Raw genomic sequence first — 17,783 nt, 5'->3', positions numbered from 1 at the left:
AAATTCTAAACAATAACAGCGACCGTCATCGCGGGACGATACAAATTATTTGGGCACCCGCGAACTCCTCTCTCCCCGGCAACGAGGCGGCTCACAACGTAGCTCGAGGACTTACTCGCCGAGCAAGTGAGCCCGCCCAGCCGGGAACGAGAGGAGACCGCGTGGTCAGCTACAAAGAAATAACCAATTACTATCGGCTGGGAAGGGCCCGGTACCCACCAGCTCATCCCGCGCTAACCAGGAAACAGGAGGTGGCTTGGCGCCTCCTGCAAACAAACATGTATCCAAACCCGGTGGCCTGCAGCAGATTCTATCTAGGGCAATACAACGATCAATGCAAATTATGTAAAGGAAGGGCGATCTGCCACGTATTTTATGGGCATGCTCGAAGGCGGCTCCTTTCGAGGGCCGCAAAATTCAAAACCGGAAGCAGTGGCAGACCCTGCTGCTCAGCTCAGACCAGCAAGACCAGGTCATCGGCCATCCAGCTAGCCGAGGCAGCCGCCGAGACCCAGTGGATCTCGGCCGTCTGCTCGGCGGCGGGAAGCTGCGTCCGCCCTCGTGAATTGCTGGCACGAATAAAAGTTGACTCTCTCTCTCGCTTTGTGGCAAGCCCTGATTTGTCATCTTAAACTGCTTTGATCAGTTTACTGCATAACGTATTGGGCGTGCGCTGCTGTGGAAGGCAGTAACATAATTTGGAGGATGCTTAAGCTTCGCCTTTAAAAGTGGAACGTGATAGCATTCAAAGATCTCTGACTGCTTCTGACGCTTCCCGGCAACTGCAGCTTCCTTTTTTTTCCTCCACCTGCGCGTCCGCGCGCTGCTGCCGCGGATGCGCGCAGGACAGCGCCATCTGGATGGCGCTGTTTCAAGGAAGCGAATGCGGCGCTCCACTCTATGAATGATAGAAAAGCTGGAAAAGAGGTTTGTGCTTGAGTTTCCTCGTAACGGAGTTATGTTTACTCGTATATTCCAATTACAATCCGACGCTATCGTGTCTGTAGGTTGTGGTTATGTCTTACTTTATTACTTTTCTGACGCATTTTACGTAGATAAATTGAGTTAGTCCACTAACGCCTTTGCGCCACACGGAGCAAAGAACCTGCTCGGTTCGGTATGCGTGGTTCGGAATAATTTTTTCCCTCACATGAAGGTTGGCGCCGCACGCTCGACGCCGGCAGCGGATTTTTCGCTACAGGAGGCCCCTAAAGCTATCGCGTTAGGAGGAAGCTTTAACTCGGGTGCTCCTATCTAAATATACGTACAAGGAGAATTCGTTTTTATCGGCAACCACTGCACCAAATTTGCCGAGCTATGTTGCATTTAAAAGAAAACTTAAAATATAGGGACCGTTGGTTTCAAATTTTTTTATTTATGTCGTGAAGTTTTTATGAAGAATTGACAAAAATCATAAATGTTCAGAAAACGAGACTATCAAGTTTACAACTATGTAACTCAGCAACGAAAAATGATATAACAATTCTTTGATTCCCATCTAATAGTACATCAAAAGCGCACAAAAATTACCTGTTACGCATGAATCTCAAGAACATTTGTAATATGGAAATACAGCTTTTGCAGAACCCTAGCCCACAATGTAACTAATTCCTGTGAGATATAAATTGACATATCAAATTTCTCCGCTTTGAATGATCTAATAGATGCCGTTTATGGAACCACGATATCTGTTCTTGAATCAGTGCTATTAATTTGTAAACTTGTGCTTCTATTTTTTTTAGCTTTCAAATGTTTGAAAATTCGTTAAAAAATTTAGGCCCTAAATCGAAACCCCGCTTCCAACAGTCACTAGAATTTAACTTTCTCTTCGTTAAAATCGGTCCAGGGGTTATCTCAGAAAAGCGTTTCTGCGTTTTACATGTATTTGAATAGGCAGCGTCGTAGTTGGGCCCAGGCTAAAGCTTCCTCTTAATGTGAGAGACATTTGGTAAGCAGAGGGCCCCGTTAACCCACAGCCTTAATGTCCATGTATTGATTGTTTTTTTAATTTTTCATCGCAGTGCTGAAATGTATCGGGAAATGCGAGTTCTGCACACATAAATGTACACCCTAGCTGGCGAAGTTATGGTCTAGGAGAGATGATGGCATTCTCCTGTATTCACTTTGAGGAGAGTAATTATATAATTCTCTCTGCAGGACTTGTATTCCCCTGTTTTTCATCATCATGTGCCTGTACGCGCTTCATCCCTTCGTCACGGGTCCCAACACGAAGGCATTCTTCCAAGACCTGCACAACGAGGTGGCCTCTCACTGGTGGTACTTGGTTCTACAGATCCGAAATTTCGATACGATCAGCGAACGAGTAAGTGTCAACTAAGATATCGTCTTTATGAAAGACGTCTTTGTACTATGCGGTGCATTTAGGTCGTTGCATTATACATTGACTATAAATGCTGGCGACCTACACTTCAGCGCAGGTTATATGGCCTGCTCGCTTGTTTCAACATTAGCTTTTTTCAAATACAGGTTACAGTCATGTAAGTGTGTCAGGTCTGCACTAAAGGAATATGAAAAGCACAAACTTGGAATCTCCCATGCAAATTATTGATGTTTACCAACCATTACAATGTTTCCCATATATGTTACATCGGTTGGGACTGCGTAATAAAAATGTTAAGTTTTAAAATTTTCGCAGCAATTATGCTATAAGGACTTCAATACATCCGTTGAGAAAGAGCAGCAACTGTTAAAAGCCGAAACGGTGTGCAGGGAGGGTGCTGCGAACTGTGTGCAGCAGTTGTGCGTTTGGGACAATAAAGCGATGTGCTGGCACAATCAATACGCAGTTGCTTAAAGACTCCTTCTTCAAAGTTATGTTGACGAAAATTAGGGTAGGTGGCTGGAGGGCATGACCTGACAGACTACCTCCCCACTTGAACGACGCCTTTTCTCGAATGGGTTGTACCTACCTACATGGCACAGTGAACTGAGGAATGCATTGTTTTCAATAGACGTGCTCTTATTGTTCGAAACGAATAAAGCTTTAAAATATAGATCTTCAATCATATTCAGTTATCTAGCTCAAATCACTAATAGATCATCTTCATATAAACCGTAAATTAATTGTTAGCCATGTCGGTTTGACTGTTTTTTGTGCATACCATTTAGAAATGACTAAAATGACTGCGAATGGATTCACGGATTTTATGAAATTTTTAATACATACTTTACGGGTGTTGGAATGTTTACCATGCCAGTAAATTGGACGATCACAAGGGTGCGTATGCGAAATTTCAGAGGGATTTTCTGGACAGGCATTTCGGATGCAGTTGTGCGGTGTGCGACAGACTGGTTAGAGAACAATTTGATCGTGATTGGTAACGTTCGAGATGTTGCGAAGTGAGAAGGTGATGCCGCTTTGACAGCTACCCCAGCACCTCACTTCGCCAGCAGCTTGGTTTGGCTGCGCCGAGGGATCGCTAATAGCCATTGCGCGCATCGATCATTTGGTGTGACAAGGGGTTGCTAACAAGCCACCCGCTGCATTTAAGCGCCAGCGCAAAGAACCGAATAGGCAGTTAGCATGTTGAGTGCGCTGGTACGGCCATGCCGCGTGTAGTGCGTACTGCTGAAGAACAGCTTCGCTGGTAGCCGTCATTCAGAGAGTGCAATGACTGGGATTTTTTCCTTGCATGGACATTCCTGCCACCTTCCGGACATTTGAAGAACTGATTTGCCAGGAAATGGCATTACGGACATTAGAATGACCCAACTTCGTTTTTGCGTCGGCTTGATTTCGCATGTAATCCATCGAACCTTATTGTGTATGTCAATACCAAGTTCACCTTTTTGCCTATCTACTTCTTTTCAATATCCACCCCAAGCTCTGTCTCTCTTACTGCACTTCTATCCCCCTAAGCAGCATCTAGGCTGCTACAAACACGCAGTGTAGAAGTGTGTTTTGTTACAAAACTTTCTCTTTCCTAATGGAACGTGTTGCTGGATTAGGTGCTTCCTTATTGGCTGGTTTAACAAGCGCGTGACTTAGACGGGACAAGGAAGTAGACACAAGTCATGCGCTTTCTCTCTCTCTACTCTAATAACAGTGAACATCGTTTTTGTGCAATATCCTTTCCTTTTTTTTGCGCCAGGATGTCATACCGCACACGTGGTACTTGTCAACGGATTTCCAACTGTTCGTCGTCTCTCTTGTCACACTGCTGATATTCAAACGGTGAGCGCTTTCAAAAAAGGAACTGCATAACGAGAAGTACCACATATAGAAAATAAATATTAGAAAGAAAATACTTGTTACAGTGTGTAGAAAAATATAAAAAAAATGCATAATGCAGCAGTTTTTTACGCGTACAAACCAACAAAGCAACCCAGAATCACTATAAGATCTGCTCTCGAGCTTGTCAGATTCGATTGAAAGTGAACTTACAAATGCACGCCAGTAATTCAAATCCTTTTTAAAATTTGAGTTAAATGCTGATACAGCAGCACAAAACATCCATACAGCAGTACGATACTCTCACGCATAAGTCTTTTTAGACGAGTGTTTTGCCCATATCAGTGCTTTTAGTTGCACCTTGCAGAATTTGTTCTTGGCATAGTCGAATACTTTAAGATATAACCGTAGCGTAACTCACGACTGGATTACATTCAAAAGGAAGTTAGCAATGTAAACACGCTCAAAGGATCATGCACCAACTTAATGAAAGTCTGATGTAAATTTCACTCGCATCAATATGGGTCGTTATTAAATAAATCCATCTCTATACCGAAAGCAGCGAGGCGACTGAGCTTCACGTAAGAAAAGGTTTATTAACGTGCTGACCCTAATGACAATTTTTTTAATCAATGAAGTCTGGATTACATATTCAAAGCCCAAGCCTTGGCACAACCGTTCTCTCAAATAATCGCTCTTGGGTCGTTAGGAAAATTCCTTTGTTAGACCAATCTTATTGATGTTGTTCAACAATGACACTTCGTGCACAGGCGCAGGACACTTACCGTGGGAGCATTCGCCCTTCTATCTCTGCTGGGCTGCATTGCTGGAACGTGCGTCGTTGCAGTCTTTCAGCTGTCGCCGTTTATGATCTTCCCAGGGTCGAATGCGGAGTGAGTATTGAAGATCACTGCCAATTATAAGTGCATGCAGTCACTGCATCCAGGGCGGGGAACATTCACCAAGCCCTCTATCAGCATCGTAGCACTCTTTTGTCGTGAGACTATAGGCCACCGGGGGCAGAACCTATAGTCCTTCACTAATCGCAGTAATCGCCTTCCCCGTGCTATAGAGTTGTTCTGTTATTCTTTCCTAATTCTTCATTTTCTTTGACTCGTTTCAGCGTCATGCTGCGAACTCTCGACGACTACTACATTCGGCCCTACTATCACGCCGTGTGCTACTTCGGCGGCTGCATGACGTACCTCGTCATAGACGACTTCAAGGAAAGGAAAATATCTAAGGTACCTCTTAAACAGCCCTCACATGCTAAGAGGCAACGCATGCTTAAAAAATATAGTTTTCTTAATTTAGTTGTAATAGGGCAGTTATTAAACATGAAAAGAGAACATGAAGCCCATAGTATCATTTTAGGAACATTGAACCGAAATTCGCGGCGCTTGTACGTAAGTGTGACATTGTTGATAGCAACGTATGATTTCTTTTTTTTTGTAATTGGGCGCTTGTGGTTGAGTAAAAAGCCTTTGACGCTTGCCACGTCGGTGGCTCTTATAGAACAGAACTTAGGTCCCACTGAAATAGTCAAGCTGCTCAGGTACCTACAGATTTACCCATTTTCGAAGGTGTTCCCAAATGGGTCTTTTTCAAATATTAATAAATTCCTTATTGATAACTGCGCTTTTTCGCAATATACAATATCTCTGAGCTCCGGTGCCCATACAGTCAAGCACACCGAGAGCTGTGCGTCTCGCAGGCATCATGGCCCGCATTTTCGGGCATTATAGGGTTATTCGAGGTACAGCGAAATCAGTGTAGCTGGCCATTTTCGCACTCCGCCCCCACATGAATGCGGCCGGGCCGGGAATCCGCCTTTTTCACGCTGCGACGGTGCATGTGCCCTGCCCACGGTGTAAGATATACACTCTTTAGTTGAGGACACTCGCGAGACGTGATCGGCCAGATAAAGTAACAACGGCTCACGCCGTTCGGCCCAGTGACAGGAAAGGTTTTTATTTGTTTAATCTCCCGTTGCTATAGGAACCGCCGCTTTGCGGGAAATCCGAAATGATTGAGTGACGCGTGAAAGTAGGTCACCGTGGTAAGGGGGCAGCGTTCCTTGTCCGCGCAAGCTCTCGCCTGCGTTCTTTATAACTGAAGTTGCGTCGTTCCGCCGATAGGTATCCGCTTCGATCACTGGGCCGATAGACGCGCGCCCTTGCTACTTTATCTGGTCGATCGCGTCTCGCAAACAAGCCGAGAAGTGTCCCCACCTTATAACGGGGCCCTGCCCTAGCGGATACGTCGCGAAACGTTTTGGAAGGAACGCGCGCGCAGCCGCGCAGCCCTGTCAAAGATCCCCCCCCCTCCATAATTTGCAAAAAAAGGGCACTCGGACGCGCGCTACTGCAAAATGTCGTGCCGTGTACCACGTTATAACTCTCAGTTGGTACCTCGACGTCGGTGCGGTGCCTAAAGCGTGCGCAGCGTAACTGCTACTCCAATTTACAACATAAAGTGGCCAGTGTGTCGTCCGGGGACTGCACCTTGAGCCACGTAGTTGCCGTAATTGATTACTAGCAAATTTAACGAAAAACCCCTCTGCTACACTTGGGCGACTCTTAAATACATCACGTTGCTGGCGAAGTCTTCTTGCAGCGTGGTCCCTCACTTGCTGGTGGAGGTAGCGCGCACCTGAGTTCACGTACTCGTTTAAGGCGCGGTAACACTGGGTCGATATGAGACCGACCAGACGCTCACGCCAACGATTGGCCTGGCTCACTGAGACCATCTTATCATAGGAGGCCGACAACCACACAGCCTCGAGCGCGAGTTGTACTGTGACGGGCGTACATGTCGACGGCACCGACAAAATCAGCGTGCCTACCATCGTTCCACCGAACCCCGCGTGACCGGCCATCGAACCCACAGCGCGATATATCCGCAGCGCCTTCGCTTGCATATATGATCGTATAATATATACAAATGTATATATATTTGTATTAATCATGCTCAAAATTAGTCAAAGATGCCTACGGAGTCGAAATGCATACGCTTCAACCCTCTCATGCCGAGAACATGAAGTGTGAGCCAATGTTGTTCATGTTCAGCGAAGGTTAGGCCTGGCGTCATCCAGTTCTTGCACCTGCTACCGGCGGGCCTGAACTGAAATGTAAGCAGTCAGGGCGAAGGAAACTGCTTTTATTGTTCGTTTCTTGCCTTACTGATTTGAAATCAACGACTATTCACTTCACACGGCGCGTACACCTTAAGCGGCAAGCGGCGACACAGCGCTATAGCTGTGCCAACACCTGTACGTCACCGTACCCGTAGGCTGCCGGCCGCATTCGCTACATAGATGGGTGGATCTGTACGTGTTGCTATGCTGACACATTTCTCAATTCCAGTGACTTACTGTTTACCTCTGCGTCAAACGGGTGACAAGAGACGGTGCATTCGGTAAAGCCGCATAAACAACCGTCTCGCTCCGTTATACCAACGGTGTCAGTGATTGCATCCGCGTTTTCGCGAGAGAACAACACGACCTATAAATGAGTGCTTATGCGAGCACAGATTTCCTTAATAATGCTTTATAGCATGCGCAAACTGTAAGTGTGATGAAGTTAAAGAAAAGCGGGAATCAGTAATAAATGAACATGCCAGTAACATATGTATCTGGATCACAGTTACCGTTGTTTAAGTAGTTCGGACGCTCATTGACTCGTCTCAGAGTGGAACAACACAGCTCACATGCGCAGATATGTATGTTTTGCTACGTTTTAACATTATTTCATATCAGCTATGTATCTTCTCTCCAGTATTTGACGCTACTAGCGATTTGTAGCTGTAGATGTCGATGTAATAAATCTAGCGTGGAGGGCTGCGCTCGAAAACTTCTCGAATATGCGAAATGTCTAAAGACTTTGTAAAAAGAATACAAAAAGTTAGCTCCAATCGGGTGCAGAAATCAGCGACGATAAACTCCAAGGCAACCGCGTCGGCAGACGCAACTCAGTGTACCTCTATCGGCCGCACTCTTTGAACAACAGTGCACTCAGGCCTGCTCACCCAGTAGTCGGTGAGTGCTACATTGCGGCCAGGAATGACATGCTGCCCCGGAGAAGCCATTAATAATTATTCGCGATCCACGAAACGCAATACCGACGCGCACTCAACATGGGCGCAGGTGCGCAAATCAACCGGCGAAATCTCCCGCACCCTTCCAAAACGTTTCCAGCGGCGTGCGGCAGAGGGCAGCACAGGAAAATAAAAAAAGGCGGATTCAGGCCCCGACCTCGTATTCACCAGAAAGACGCCGTAGCCATCGAATCACCGAGGCCCGGCTTAGTTCATGAAATTATCGTAACTCAAATGCACCTGTGAGGTGTTAATGCTCGCTTCAACGTTTCTTAATGCGTAAGCGTACTTCCAAGTGTACATCCAACGTTTTACGTAGTTTTCTGTTTCTTTTTTTTTCCTCTTTTGCGCCTTCTCCTTTATGTTATGGCAATTTCTGTTTGCTTTGATTTCCCGCTACTATTATGAGTATGCCCAATATTGACGATATGAAGTTTCTTCTTTGTTGTACTCGCTGCGTATTTGTTTGGAAAACGGCTGCCTTTCCGATAATTATTGCACTCGTTATATGACATTTCTTCTTTGTGATTTCTTGCCCCCCCCCCCCCCCTTATGTAATGACGTGTAAAGGGCTCTTAAGGGTAACATAAATGACGATAATGGTGCATCCATAGTTGTGTCTTTTCCCACACGTAGTCCTCCCGCAGCACGAACCTGTGCTTCATTCTAGGTTCGTTTACGAAAGGGACATTGTGCGGCACCAATTTCTGACAGAGAAAAACCGTGCGTTACAAGCAGATTTATTACTGCGGTCCTCAGTGAAAGCATCTTGGCGAAATCCCGCACTGAGTCTCGCAGTGACGTGTGTCTCGCGTTCATTTCTCCAGCGGTGGCAACAGGCTGGCTGGTACGGGTCCGTGGCCTGCTGTCTGTTCTGCGTATTTGTGAAGTTTGCCTGGTACAGAAGCCCCGATCCCGTGTCCACGGGCGTGACACTCCTTGCGGCATTCTTGGACCGCATCCTCTGGACGCTCTTCCTAGCGTGGATCACGCTCGCCTGCTCCACGGGACGGGGCGGTAAGGCAGCAAGTTTTTTTTATGATTTTAGTGTGATATTACGATATTTCAGTTCGAAGCATTATTTAGCCAACTCCCCGTGTTTCTTGCGTTGTCATCCGTAGCCGTGGTAGGTTCTCGTTCGAGTGCCCGGATAACGGCTTTGGCTTTTGGCTCAAGGTCACTCAAAGATCGCCGACAACGGGAGCTAAAAGCATTTCATGTTTAAAATGACTCGCTATCCCGGCCCTGAGGAAGTGGATGTCCAGCGAAGCTGTGGTATACCGCCACTACAACTGCTGAGGGCGTTATTCTTTGCCTTCGTTCTGCAGTAGACATAAACTTAGGCTGATGATGATGACGAAGGGATTATATGGCCCATGAAGGGAGAAATCTGGCGCTAACATCCGATGGTACTAAAAGCCACATGACCAATTGGTGACGTCGCGTTTGACATGATGACGACACGTGATTACTTATCACCCAAAACGCCCTGGGATTACGTCATCACACCACCGGTAGCGTGATGATATCATCATGGCATGCGTTAAGTTACGTCATAATATCATAGTCACGATATCGCCTAATGACGTCACATGAAGAAGTAATCACGCCACACCTGACGCCACGCGATGACGTCATCGTCAAATGACGATGTCACCTGATGACGTCATGTGATGCCTCTTGGAGAAGCAGGACACTGCGCACTTCCCGTCTACGGGATTGGTTCATGATGACGGAACGTGATTACGCAATCTTGTCAAACGTCACGTAATCACGTGGTAGTGATGGGAGTTGGGCCAGGTAGCATGACGTCATGAATCGGAGTGAACAGGCCTTGTGCTATCTAGGTGGTGTTGCGTGATCACGCCAAAGCTAGCGGGATGACACCATCCCGTCAAACATTACGTCACGTGGTAACGACATCGTCACGTGACGATATCGCATGATGATGTAATCTGATGACGTCATCACGTGATATGCGACGTCACGCGATGAAGTCTTCGACAGGTGATGATGTCACCTGATGACGTCATGGGATGTCTTTTGGAAAAGCAGCACACCTGCGCTTCCCCCTTTGCACGGTCTCCGGGATTGACCCACATTTTTGTGTGAGCGAAGGTCTATACGCGCACACGAAAAGTCCCAAGCAACTAGAGACTGACAGCTTAGCTGTAAAAGGGCTACATGGCCGGTGGTGATATCTGAACCAGGGTCTCCTGGCGCAATAGCCCGATGTTCTGCACATTCGGCCACGTACGTATGTATGGCACGAGAGAATAACCTTAGCGCTCATTCCCTTACGGAAGTGAGTGCTTTTATAGCTTGGCTAGTCGCGTATTTAGCCACAATTGACATCCAAGAGTAAGAGCTAGCGCGCCTTTATCGCTACTGAGAGAGAGAAAGAAAAAAACAAAACAAGGAAAGGCTTAACTACACGGAGGTCCGGTTGGCTACCCTGCGACACGTGGAAAAGAGGACGAGGGATTGATAGGGAGAAGTTGCCACTTTGAAAAATTGAGAGGGAAAGCGCGCACGTGCTGTGTTTTGCTCTCTCGACCGTCTTTCTCTATCGCCTGTCTTGCTGTTTGAATATACAGAGCGGTTCTCAATTTATTTGGGAGCAAGACGCAATTCGACAAAGTAGGCAAAGTCGGAGATTTAGAGATATATTGGTCACTTAGTTTAAAACATTTCGAGATAAATTAAATGAAGCCTTTACCAGTACAGCAATATGAATGGTGTGAGCGGATAAGTTTTGTGCACTGCTCCGGTGTACAGCGCAATGTCATCCAACAAGATAATTATTCCAGTGGCCTCAGCGTGGTGTTTGGGCTTTCTCTTGTGAAGTAGAGGAAGAAAAAAAAACATATAGTGGATTGAATAGCAATTAGACGTTTAGCCCCTAAATCTACGCAACCACGTAACGGTGCTTTCACGGTTTATCAGTGTACCATCGATGCCTGCGAAGGAATGCCGTGTTTTTAAAGACAGTCATTCTTGGCTTGCGACCGAAGCGCATTCTCAAAGCCAATATGAAGTGTTCTCCTGGCCAGGCACGTATTCGCTATGGTGTAAAATTCTGTACAGAAGCGCGTTACCGCCAAGGCAAAACAGAGAGAGAAAAAAGGTAAAGGAAATACAGGGAGGTTCACCACGGATTATCTCCGGTTGGCTACCCTGTACCGGGGGAGGGGTAAAGGGATTCGACAGGAGAGAGAGATAAAGAAAAATAAGTATAAAAAAGGGGGAAGGGAAACAGTATCAAATTTGCGCAATAGGAGAAGAGAGCAAACAGGTTTGAGCGCCTGCTATAGGAAGAAAATTGCGCACATCTACATCTTCTGCTTTGCACATCATTTAACTGGAAAGTTAAAAGCAAATTCGCTGCATGTACATTACGAGGGAGTTTAATTTGCTGTTTTCCTCTATTTTCGTATTGCGAGAAATGGCACGTGCAGTTCTCATATAGAATGAAAAAAAAAGACACACACACACACGATTGTGCTTATTTTATCGAAATGTTTACCGCAGTACGTTAAGAAGCGGAAAAGTATGACAGAGTGAGGAATCTTGAAAAGTAAATGAGAAGTTCTAGGTATTTCTCTCTCTTTCATGAGCACTCGTTCATCTTTAGTTTCAGGTCACCGTTTAGTCAATATAGTTTGTCAAACAAATTGATTGCAGCTTTTGAGTGCCTGCCAAGCACTGCCACTCAAAACGTGTGTGGCTCTGACTGATCTGACTATTATTTATCCCCGTTCTTGGCGCAATACAGTACTATTGTTCCCGTTGAAAAGTACAAGACAACAAAATAACGCTAAAGAACAACATGGTCAAGCAGAATACAAGAATTGTTTCTTGTAGCAAACAATTCTTGTAGCACTCGAATGTAGTTATAAAAAGTATTCTCAAGAGTACGAATAGCATGAAATCTCAGAAAACTGGAGGGGAGCTACAAGGGAAGTTGTGAAGGTGCCAAATTGTAGGCACTCGCCAAGAACACCATCTACAGATTCAGCACAGCTGCAAGAGTTACACGCGGAACAGTAGATCATTATGACTATAGCAAACCACAAGTTGGTGTGCCCGTCGTAAGTTGATAAGCATGAGAAAATATAATAGCGGCTTCTGGTGTTCCCAAAGAGTGCTAATCGCATACAAAAAAATTAAAATCGGCGGAACCCTTTTAACGATGACTGTTGAGGGTGATGCGTTAGCATCAAATCATTATAGCGACACAACGTATTGCCACCGTCGAAACGAGTACTGTATAAGGCGTGTACTGCAATGGGACTCCTGGGTCTTTCGCGCTTCCCCAAGAACATATGGCATCCACGTTGGGATAGTTGGATTTTAATTTTGGCGGGTTAACAGCGCGTAAGACGAGGACAATGAAAGATCAACAACGCAACCGAGCTTCTCTCTCGCGCTTCTTTGTGTACACGCTGCGCCATCCAGCGGCACTGCCAAGAAGTGTTTGCGTGGCCTCCGAGACGAGAAGCCCGGCGCACCGGTGCCTGCGAACGCTGATAATTGTTCCCTCGCTTGCCGCACATTCAGTCGCGCATAGTTTGTGACCCAAGGTGGTGAGAGGTTCATTGAAGAGTGGCACATACCCAGCGCATTCATGGCGCAGCTCGCTAAAGCGTTGGCGTGAAAGGCGTTCATCGAAAGCGACACATATCCAGTGCATTTGTGGCGCAGCCTGCTGATGCGTCTGGTTGGTGTCCTTGACGAATCCTTGTGACGTGGGTTGGAAATGTAAGGGGTCATTTCGTCATTGTAGAGTGGCACATCGCAGTGGCACGTACCTTGTTACAGAAGCTGGCGTCAAAAGCGCTCGTTAAGTTAAAGAGTGGCACGCACCTACTAGCACATACCTAGAGATCGGAGTTGGCGTCAAAGATGTTTACTGAAGACCAGCACAGAGCGAGTGGCACATACGCAGTGCTCGAAGTCGGCGTGAAAAATGTTCCTTGAATCGCGGCACGTATGTACACATTGCCACATACTCAGTGACACCAACTTGATCCCATGGTTGGTTTGGAACCCTGTTCCCTCGGCACAGCAGGCCGATGCGCTACCCATTCGACCACCGACTTCTTCTTCTTTCTGGGGTTTTATGTGCCAAAACCAGTTCTGATTATGAGGCACGCCGTAGTGGAGGGCTTCGGACTACCCGGACTACCCAGTTGCCAAGGTATATGGGAAAACGGTTGGGTGGAAACATTGATACAAACACGGCCCCTGGAATGTGCGGGAAGTGCCTAAAGAATGCTAACGCAGTAAAAATCGCTTACGTCAGGACATGAAGCAGAAAAGAAACACCGGTCTTTTTGAATGCGATGTCGGTCCGTTGGTGTTTCGAACCGTTTCCTCGCCAAATTATATCACAGGATCGTTCATGGTAGAATGGTTGGAACATTGCGCTGCTGTGATGAGGTAGCCTGATTGGAACCCAGTTGTTGGATCAAGTTGGGTCATGGATATGTGACACTGCGCATCTCCCCCTCATAAGATGATCCGTTTCACGCCAACTTGTGCTCCAGGGTATGTGCTAGTGCTAAGGTGCCCCTGATAAATGAACCTCATTCTCCCTTGAATACTTGGGTATGTGAAACTAGCTATGTGCCGTACTTCATTGAACTTCTTTGATGTGAATTTCGGTGACTGAGTATGTGCAGTTGGGTACGTGGCGCTCTTCAATGAACATCTTTACCACAAACTTGGATCATTGGATATGTGCCGTTCTTCAATGAACCTATTTGGCGCTAACCTGGGTCCCAGGGTGTATTACTGCGTAACGGTAACTTCGGTCACTTGGGGCCAACTGGCCATTGCTGCAAGCAGATGTAGGAGCTGTTGGAGATATGAGGCAGTGCCATCCACTAGTGTTTCCGAACCGATTGACACATCGACGTAAATGGGATAAATGTATATAAAATGAATATCATGTGTATATGTGCAAATGTACATTACTGTATATAAAATGTATATAGAAGGCAACATGAACACGTAGAAACATACCATCTGCACTTGAACAATCCTGTCTTTGTCTCGTTTATTTCGCCATCACAAGAATTCATCACGCGTAATTTCTAATGAAACAGCTAGGGTAAGAAAGAATACCATTCGTATTACCATCGCTAATCATCTCCGAAGGCTGAATGCACCACGAATTGTTTTGTCGTCTTCTTGATGTCTCTCTGCAAGCGCTGATTCTTTGTTTCGCTTACTGTACGTGTTACTCCTTCATAGGGCCTGCTGCGACCAGGACGATCGTATTTCTCTATTCTTTCCTCTAGATGTCCCCCTCCCCTTACCCAAGGCGCTGAAACATGCTCCCAAAAGGGCTGCAGAAAAGAGCACCTCTTCCTTTCTACAGTCGCTCTCTGTCATAACTTTTTCATTTGGGGTTCATGTATGCGAAATGCAAATCAGTGGGTATTGGCGCCGATGTGTGCCCAGGTCAGCTGCATAGTACTTCGTTAAAAGCTTATAGCGTCCATTTGTGTCTGGCCGAAGTCTGGCTGAGCTCATAACCTGTGGACAGAGCGAAACAAGCAATTTCCTCGATGTTTGTATCTGCAGGAGCTCTTTCGAAGCTGCTCTCCTGGAACGCTTACGTGCCGCTGAGCAAGCTCTCCTTCGGCGTCTACCTCATCCACGTACCTTTCCTCCACCTCATGTTTCACGCGTCCAGGGAACGAAGGTTCTGGTCAGTCTTCAATCAGGTAAGTAGTTCTGGCTTACCATAATTATTTACAGGGGGCAAACTAGGGATGCCTCACGAAGGCAAGTCGTGATGTCAAAACGGTGGCTCAAACCTGAGGCTATCATTTTTGCGCACTGTCGATGACCTCAAGTCTGCATCTTTTTATATCCGTCACCGTAGTTCAGTGGCTCGGGCGTTGGGCTGCTTAGCATGTGGACGTGGGCCCGACACTGGGCAGGGGCGGCCGCATGCCGATGGGGGTGAAATGCAAAAACTCGTGTTGCGTGAATTGGGTGCAAGTTAAAAACGCCAGGCGGTGAACATTTATCAGGAGTCCGCCACTACGGCGTGCCTTATCCCAGAAGTATATTTTTTGTCCGTATCCCTGCGATGCTTTTATATAGTTTAGATTGCTGACCACAAAGCTTGTTAACCCACTGTGAACAGAACCGCTCCTACCATTGCTGATTCTTGCGTCATAAATGAAATACTTCTTTAATAACAATTAAAAAAGAAATAAGAGATTGGTTAGATAGGGAAGATATATACTTTAAATTGAATAAATGAGTGTATTAAACGAAAAATGTTTCTGCCATGAATTACATGTATTTTTTTTTCAGGATCCACATGATGTGATTTCATTTAATATTTTTGCGTTTTGTATTACCACAATTATGTTTACATCCACGTCCTGTTTCTAGTTTCTTATTTTTTTATTTTTGGCACACAATAAGGATGTGTTGTTTTTTTTTTTGCGCACGTTGTTGCTCTATATTACTCTATAATTTCGCTGACGTTTATTTTGTGTAAAATTGTACAATTATAGCGCCCCATTAGAATCTGAAATGCTTAGTTGTACCAGAGTCCTTCCATCTTTTTCTGGTCACGAAACTCCGCCATCACGCTATGGGAGAGGTTCATACGCTGCCCAAAGCTGCCGCGACGCGGCGCCACTGTGCCACAGAGGGCATCGTTCCCCTACCGAAACGCTTGCGCGGTGCGAAGCGAGCTGAGTGGTCGGGCGGGTTCTGTGCATGGAGGAAGGAAAAAAAAACATGCTGCTGTGCATGTGCTGCGCTATTTTTCGAGTGCTGGACTGTTCAGTTGAAATGGCTGGGTGGGACAACGATGCCGACCAAGTGTTGCGTGCCGGGGTGCCATTCCGGATACAAACGCCTCTTTGTGCTGTCTGTATTCCGCTTATTTTACATGATAAATAAATGATCGTGCTTGTATGTTGTTTTTGCACCAGCACGTTTTATTTCTTTTCTTAATTGAATTATAAAGCTGTTTTTTTTTTCGACCATGATAGCAATATCAGGACTGGTGATTACAATATTTTAACGTCTTGTAAATAGTTGCGCATGAAGAATCAAAATACCTAGTCTCCTTGTTTCTGCGTTGAAACCACGAGCAGCGTGAATAGGTGCTGGGCTTACTGACGCCTCTAAACGACTGCTTGCTAAGGCAACTGCCTAATTACAAAGCAGTTTCAACTGTGCAGGACCTAACACTTAACGTTCGCCCTAATTCATTGCTAAAGGGCGCACCGAAGACAATTAATAGTGAAGTTTGTCCTGCATTTATCTTACCTAAATCTCATTGAGAAATGGCATCGCTGTGCACAGAAATAGGAAGCGCACGGAGCTGCTGAATTTCCTTTTCTTTGTCATTAAGTATTCTACGGAAGCAGCCCTTTGCAATAACAATTTCACTCTTTTGATCTCCTGATAAGATACTGCCCACATTTTAACAGAAAGTCAACAGGTGTGCTCGGCGAACAATCTGGCGTTATGCGCAACCGAGAGTCGGCGCTTAATTTCAGGGGTGCAACAGCCCATATGTTTGCATCTGGTGATAAGTGGGACCATTGGCGCTTTGTTACGAATGCGCGGTGTTTAATTTTAGGCAAATATTAAAAAGCGGAGCCTACCGAAGTGTTGAAGCGAACGGCGATGAAGAAATCTGGACCGAGACCGCTCGGCAGTGCACAGCGGACGCATTTCAACGGGGGTGAAATGCAAAACACTCGTTTATTTAAATTTAGGGGAATTTTAAAGGATCCCAGGTGGTCAAAATTAATACTGAGTCCCCCACTACGGCGTGCCTCATAATCGTATCGCGATTCTGGCTGTTAAAATCCCAGCATCTTTTTTTTTTTTTTAGACTTAGACCGCCTCAATGTCCATGTTATGAGCGTTTTTTTTTTTTTTTCGTCCCGGGCGCTCATTTCAAGGCAGAAGACGCGCTCAGGCAGTTATTTCAATGTGTGGAATGTTAAAAATTGTTACATGAAAGTAAAGCGACGGTTGCGGAAGTTGAGAAAGCTAGAATACCGAGGCTGCCCCACACACAACCACAGCGGTAGCGGTGTTCGCATGCCCTCTCATGCACGGTTGCGCCTCTAGCGGCGGGCGCCGGCTCTATATGAAACTGAGGCGGCAGTTTCGTGACCAGAAAAAAAAGCATGGAAGGATTCTGGTTTTACTTAGCTGTTGCTGTACATTTTGTAAAAATAAATTTAAAGAGTCTAATGACCATGGACATTGCTACCAAGAACTTTCAGAGTAACCAACGCTGTTGTGACGCGCAAAATTGTGCATATGTGTGTGATCTGCTGTCAAACCTGTCTTTCGTAGGGGCTGAGACCTTTGTCAGGCTTTATGCCTTTAGTCTCAGTCTACCCTCGTTTGAATTAAGGAGAAATACAATTCAATTCAATTCAAAATGCCCTCGCGCACACGATCACTAAACACATGGTGGACGCTTTGCGCGTGTAAA

The 17,783-nt window shown here is 45.9% G+C and overlaps 1 protein-coding gene across 7 annotated transcripts in view; it reads left to right on the top strand.

The window, feature by feature from the left end:
• The window catches only part of LOC119444886 (nose resistant to fluoxetine protein 6), a 123,832-nt gene that overhangs the window by 27,314 nt on the left and 78,735 nt on the right, over positions 1-17,783 (top strand). For 4 of the 7 annotated variants that reach the window (XM_049663718.1, XM_049663719.1, XM_037709228.2 and 1 more), the window contains exons 9-14: positions 2,158-2,323; positions 4,113-4,195; positions 4,963-5,085; positions 5,316-5,436; positions 9,115-9,304; positions 14,879-15,021. In XM_049663718.1, coding sequence (XP_049519675.1) covers positions 2,158-2,323; positions 4,113-4,195; positions 4,963-5,085; positions 5,316-5,436; positions 9,115-9,304; positions 14,879-15,021 — 826 coding nt within the window. The remainder of the gene's footprint in view (positions 1-2,157; positions 2,324-4,112; positions 4,196-4,962; positions 5,086-5,315; positions 5,437-9,114; positions 9,305-14,878; positions 15,022-17,783) is intronic. The other 3 variants (XM_049663715.1, XM_049663716.1, XM_049663720.1) reach the window with 3 other exon arrangements.

The sequence above is a fragment of the Dermacentor silvarum genome, chromosome 3 (genome assembly GCF_013339745.2).
Source record: "Dermacentor silvarum isolate Dsil-2018 chromosome 3, BIME_Dsil_1.4, whole genome shotgun sequence".
NCBI lineage: Eukaryota > Metazoa > Arthropoda > Arachnida > Ixodida > Ixodidae > Dermacentor > Dermacentor silvarum.
This window is presented reverse-complemented; position numbering and strand designations above follow the sequence as displayed.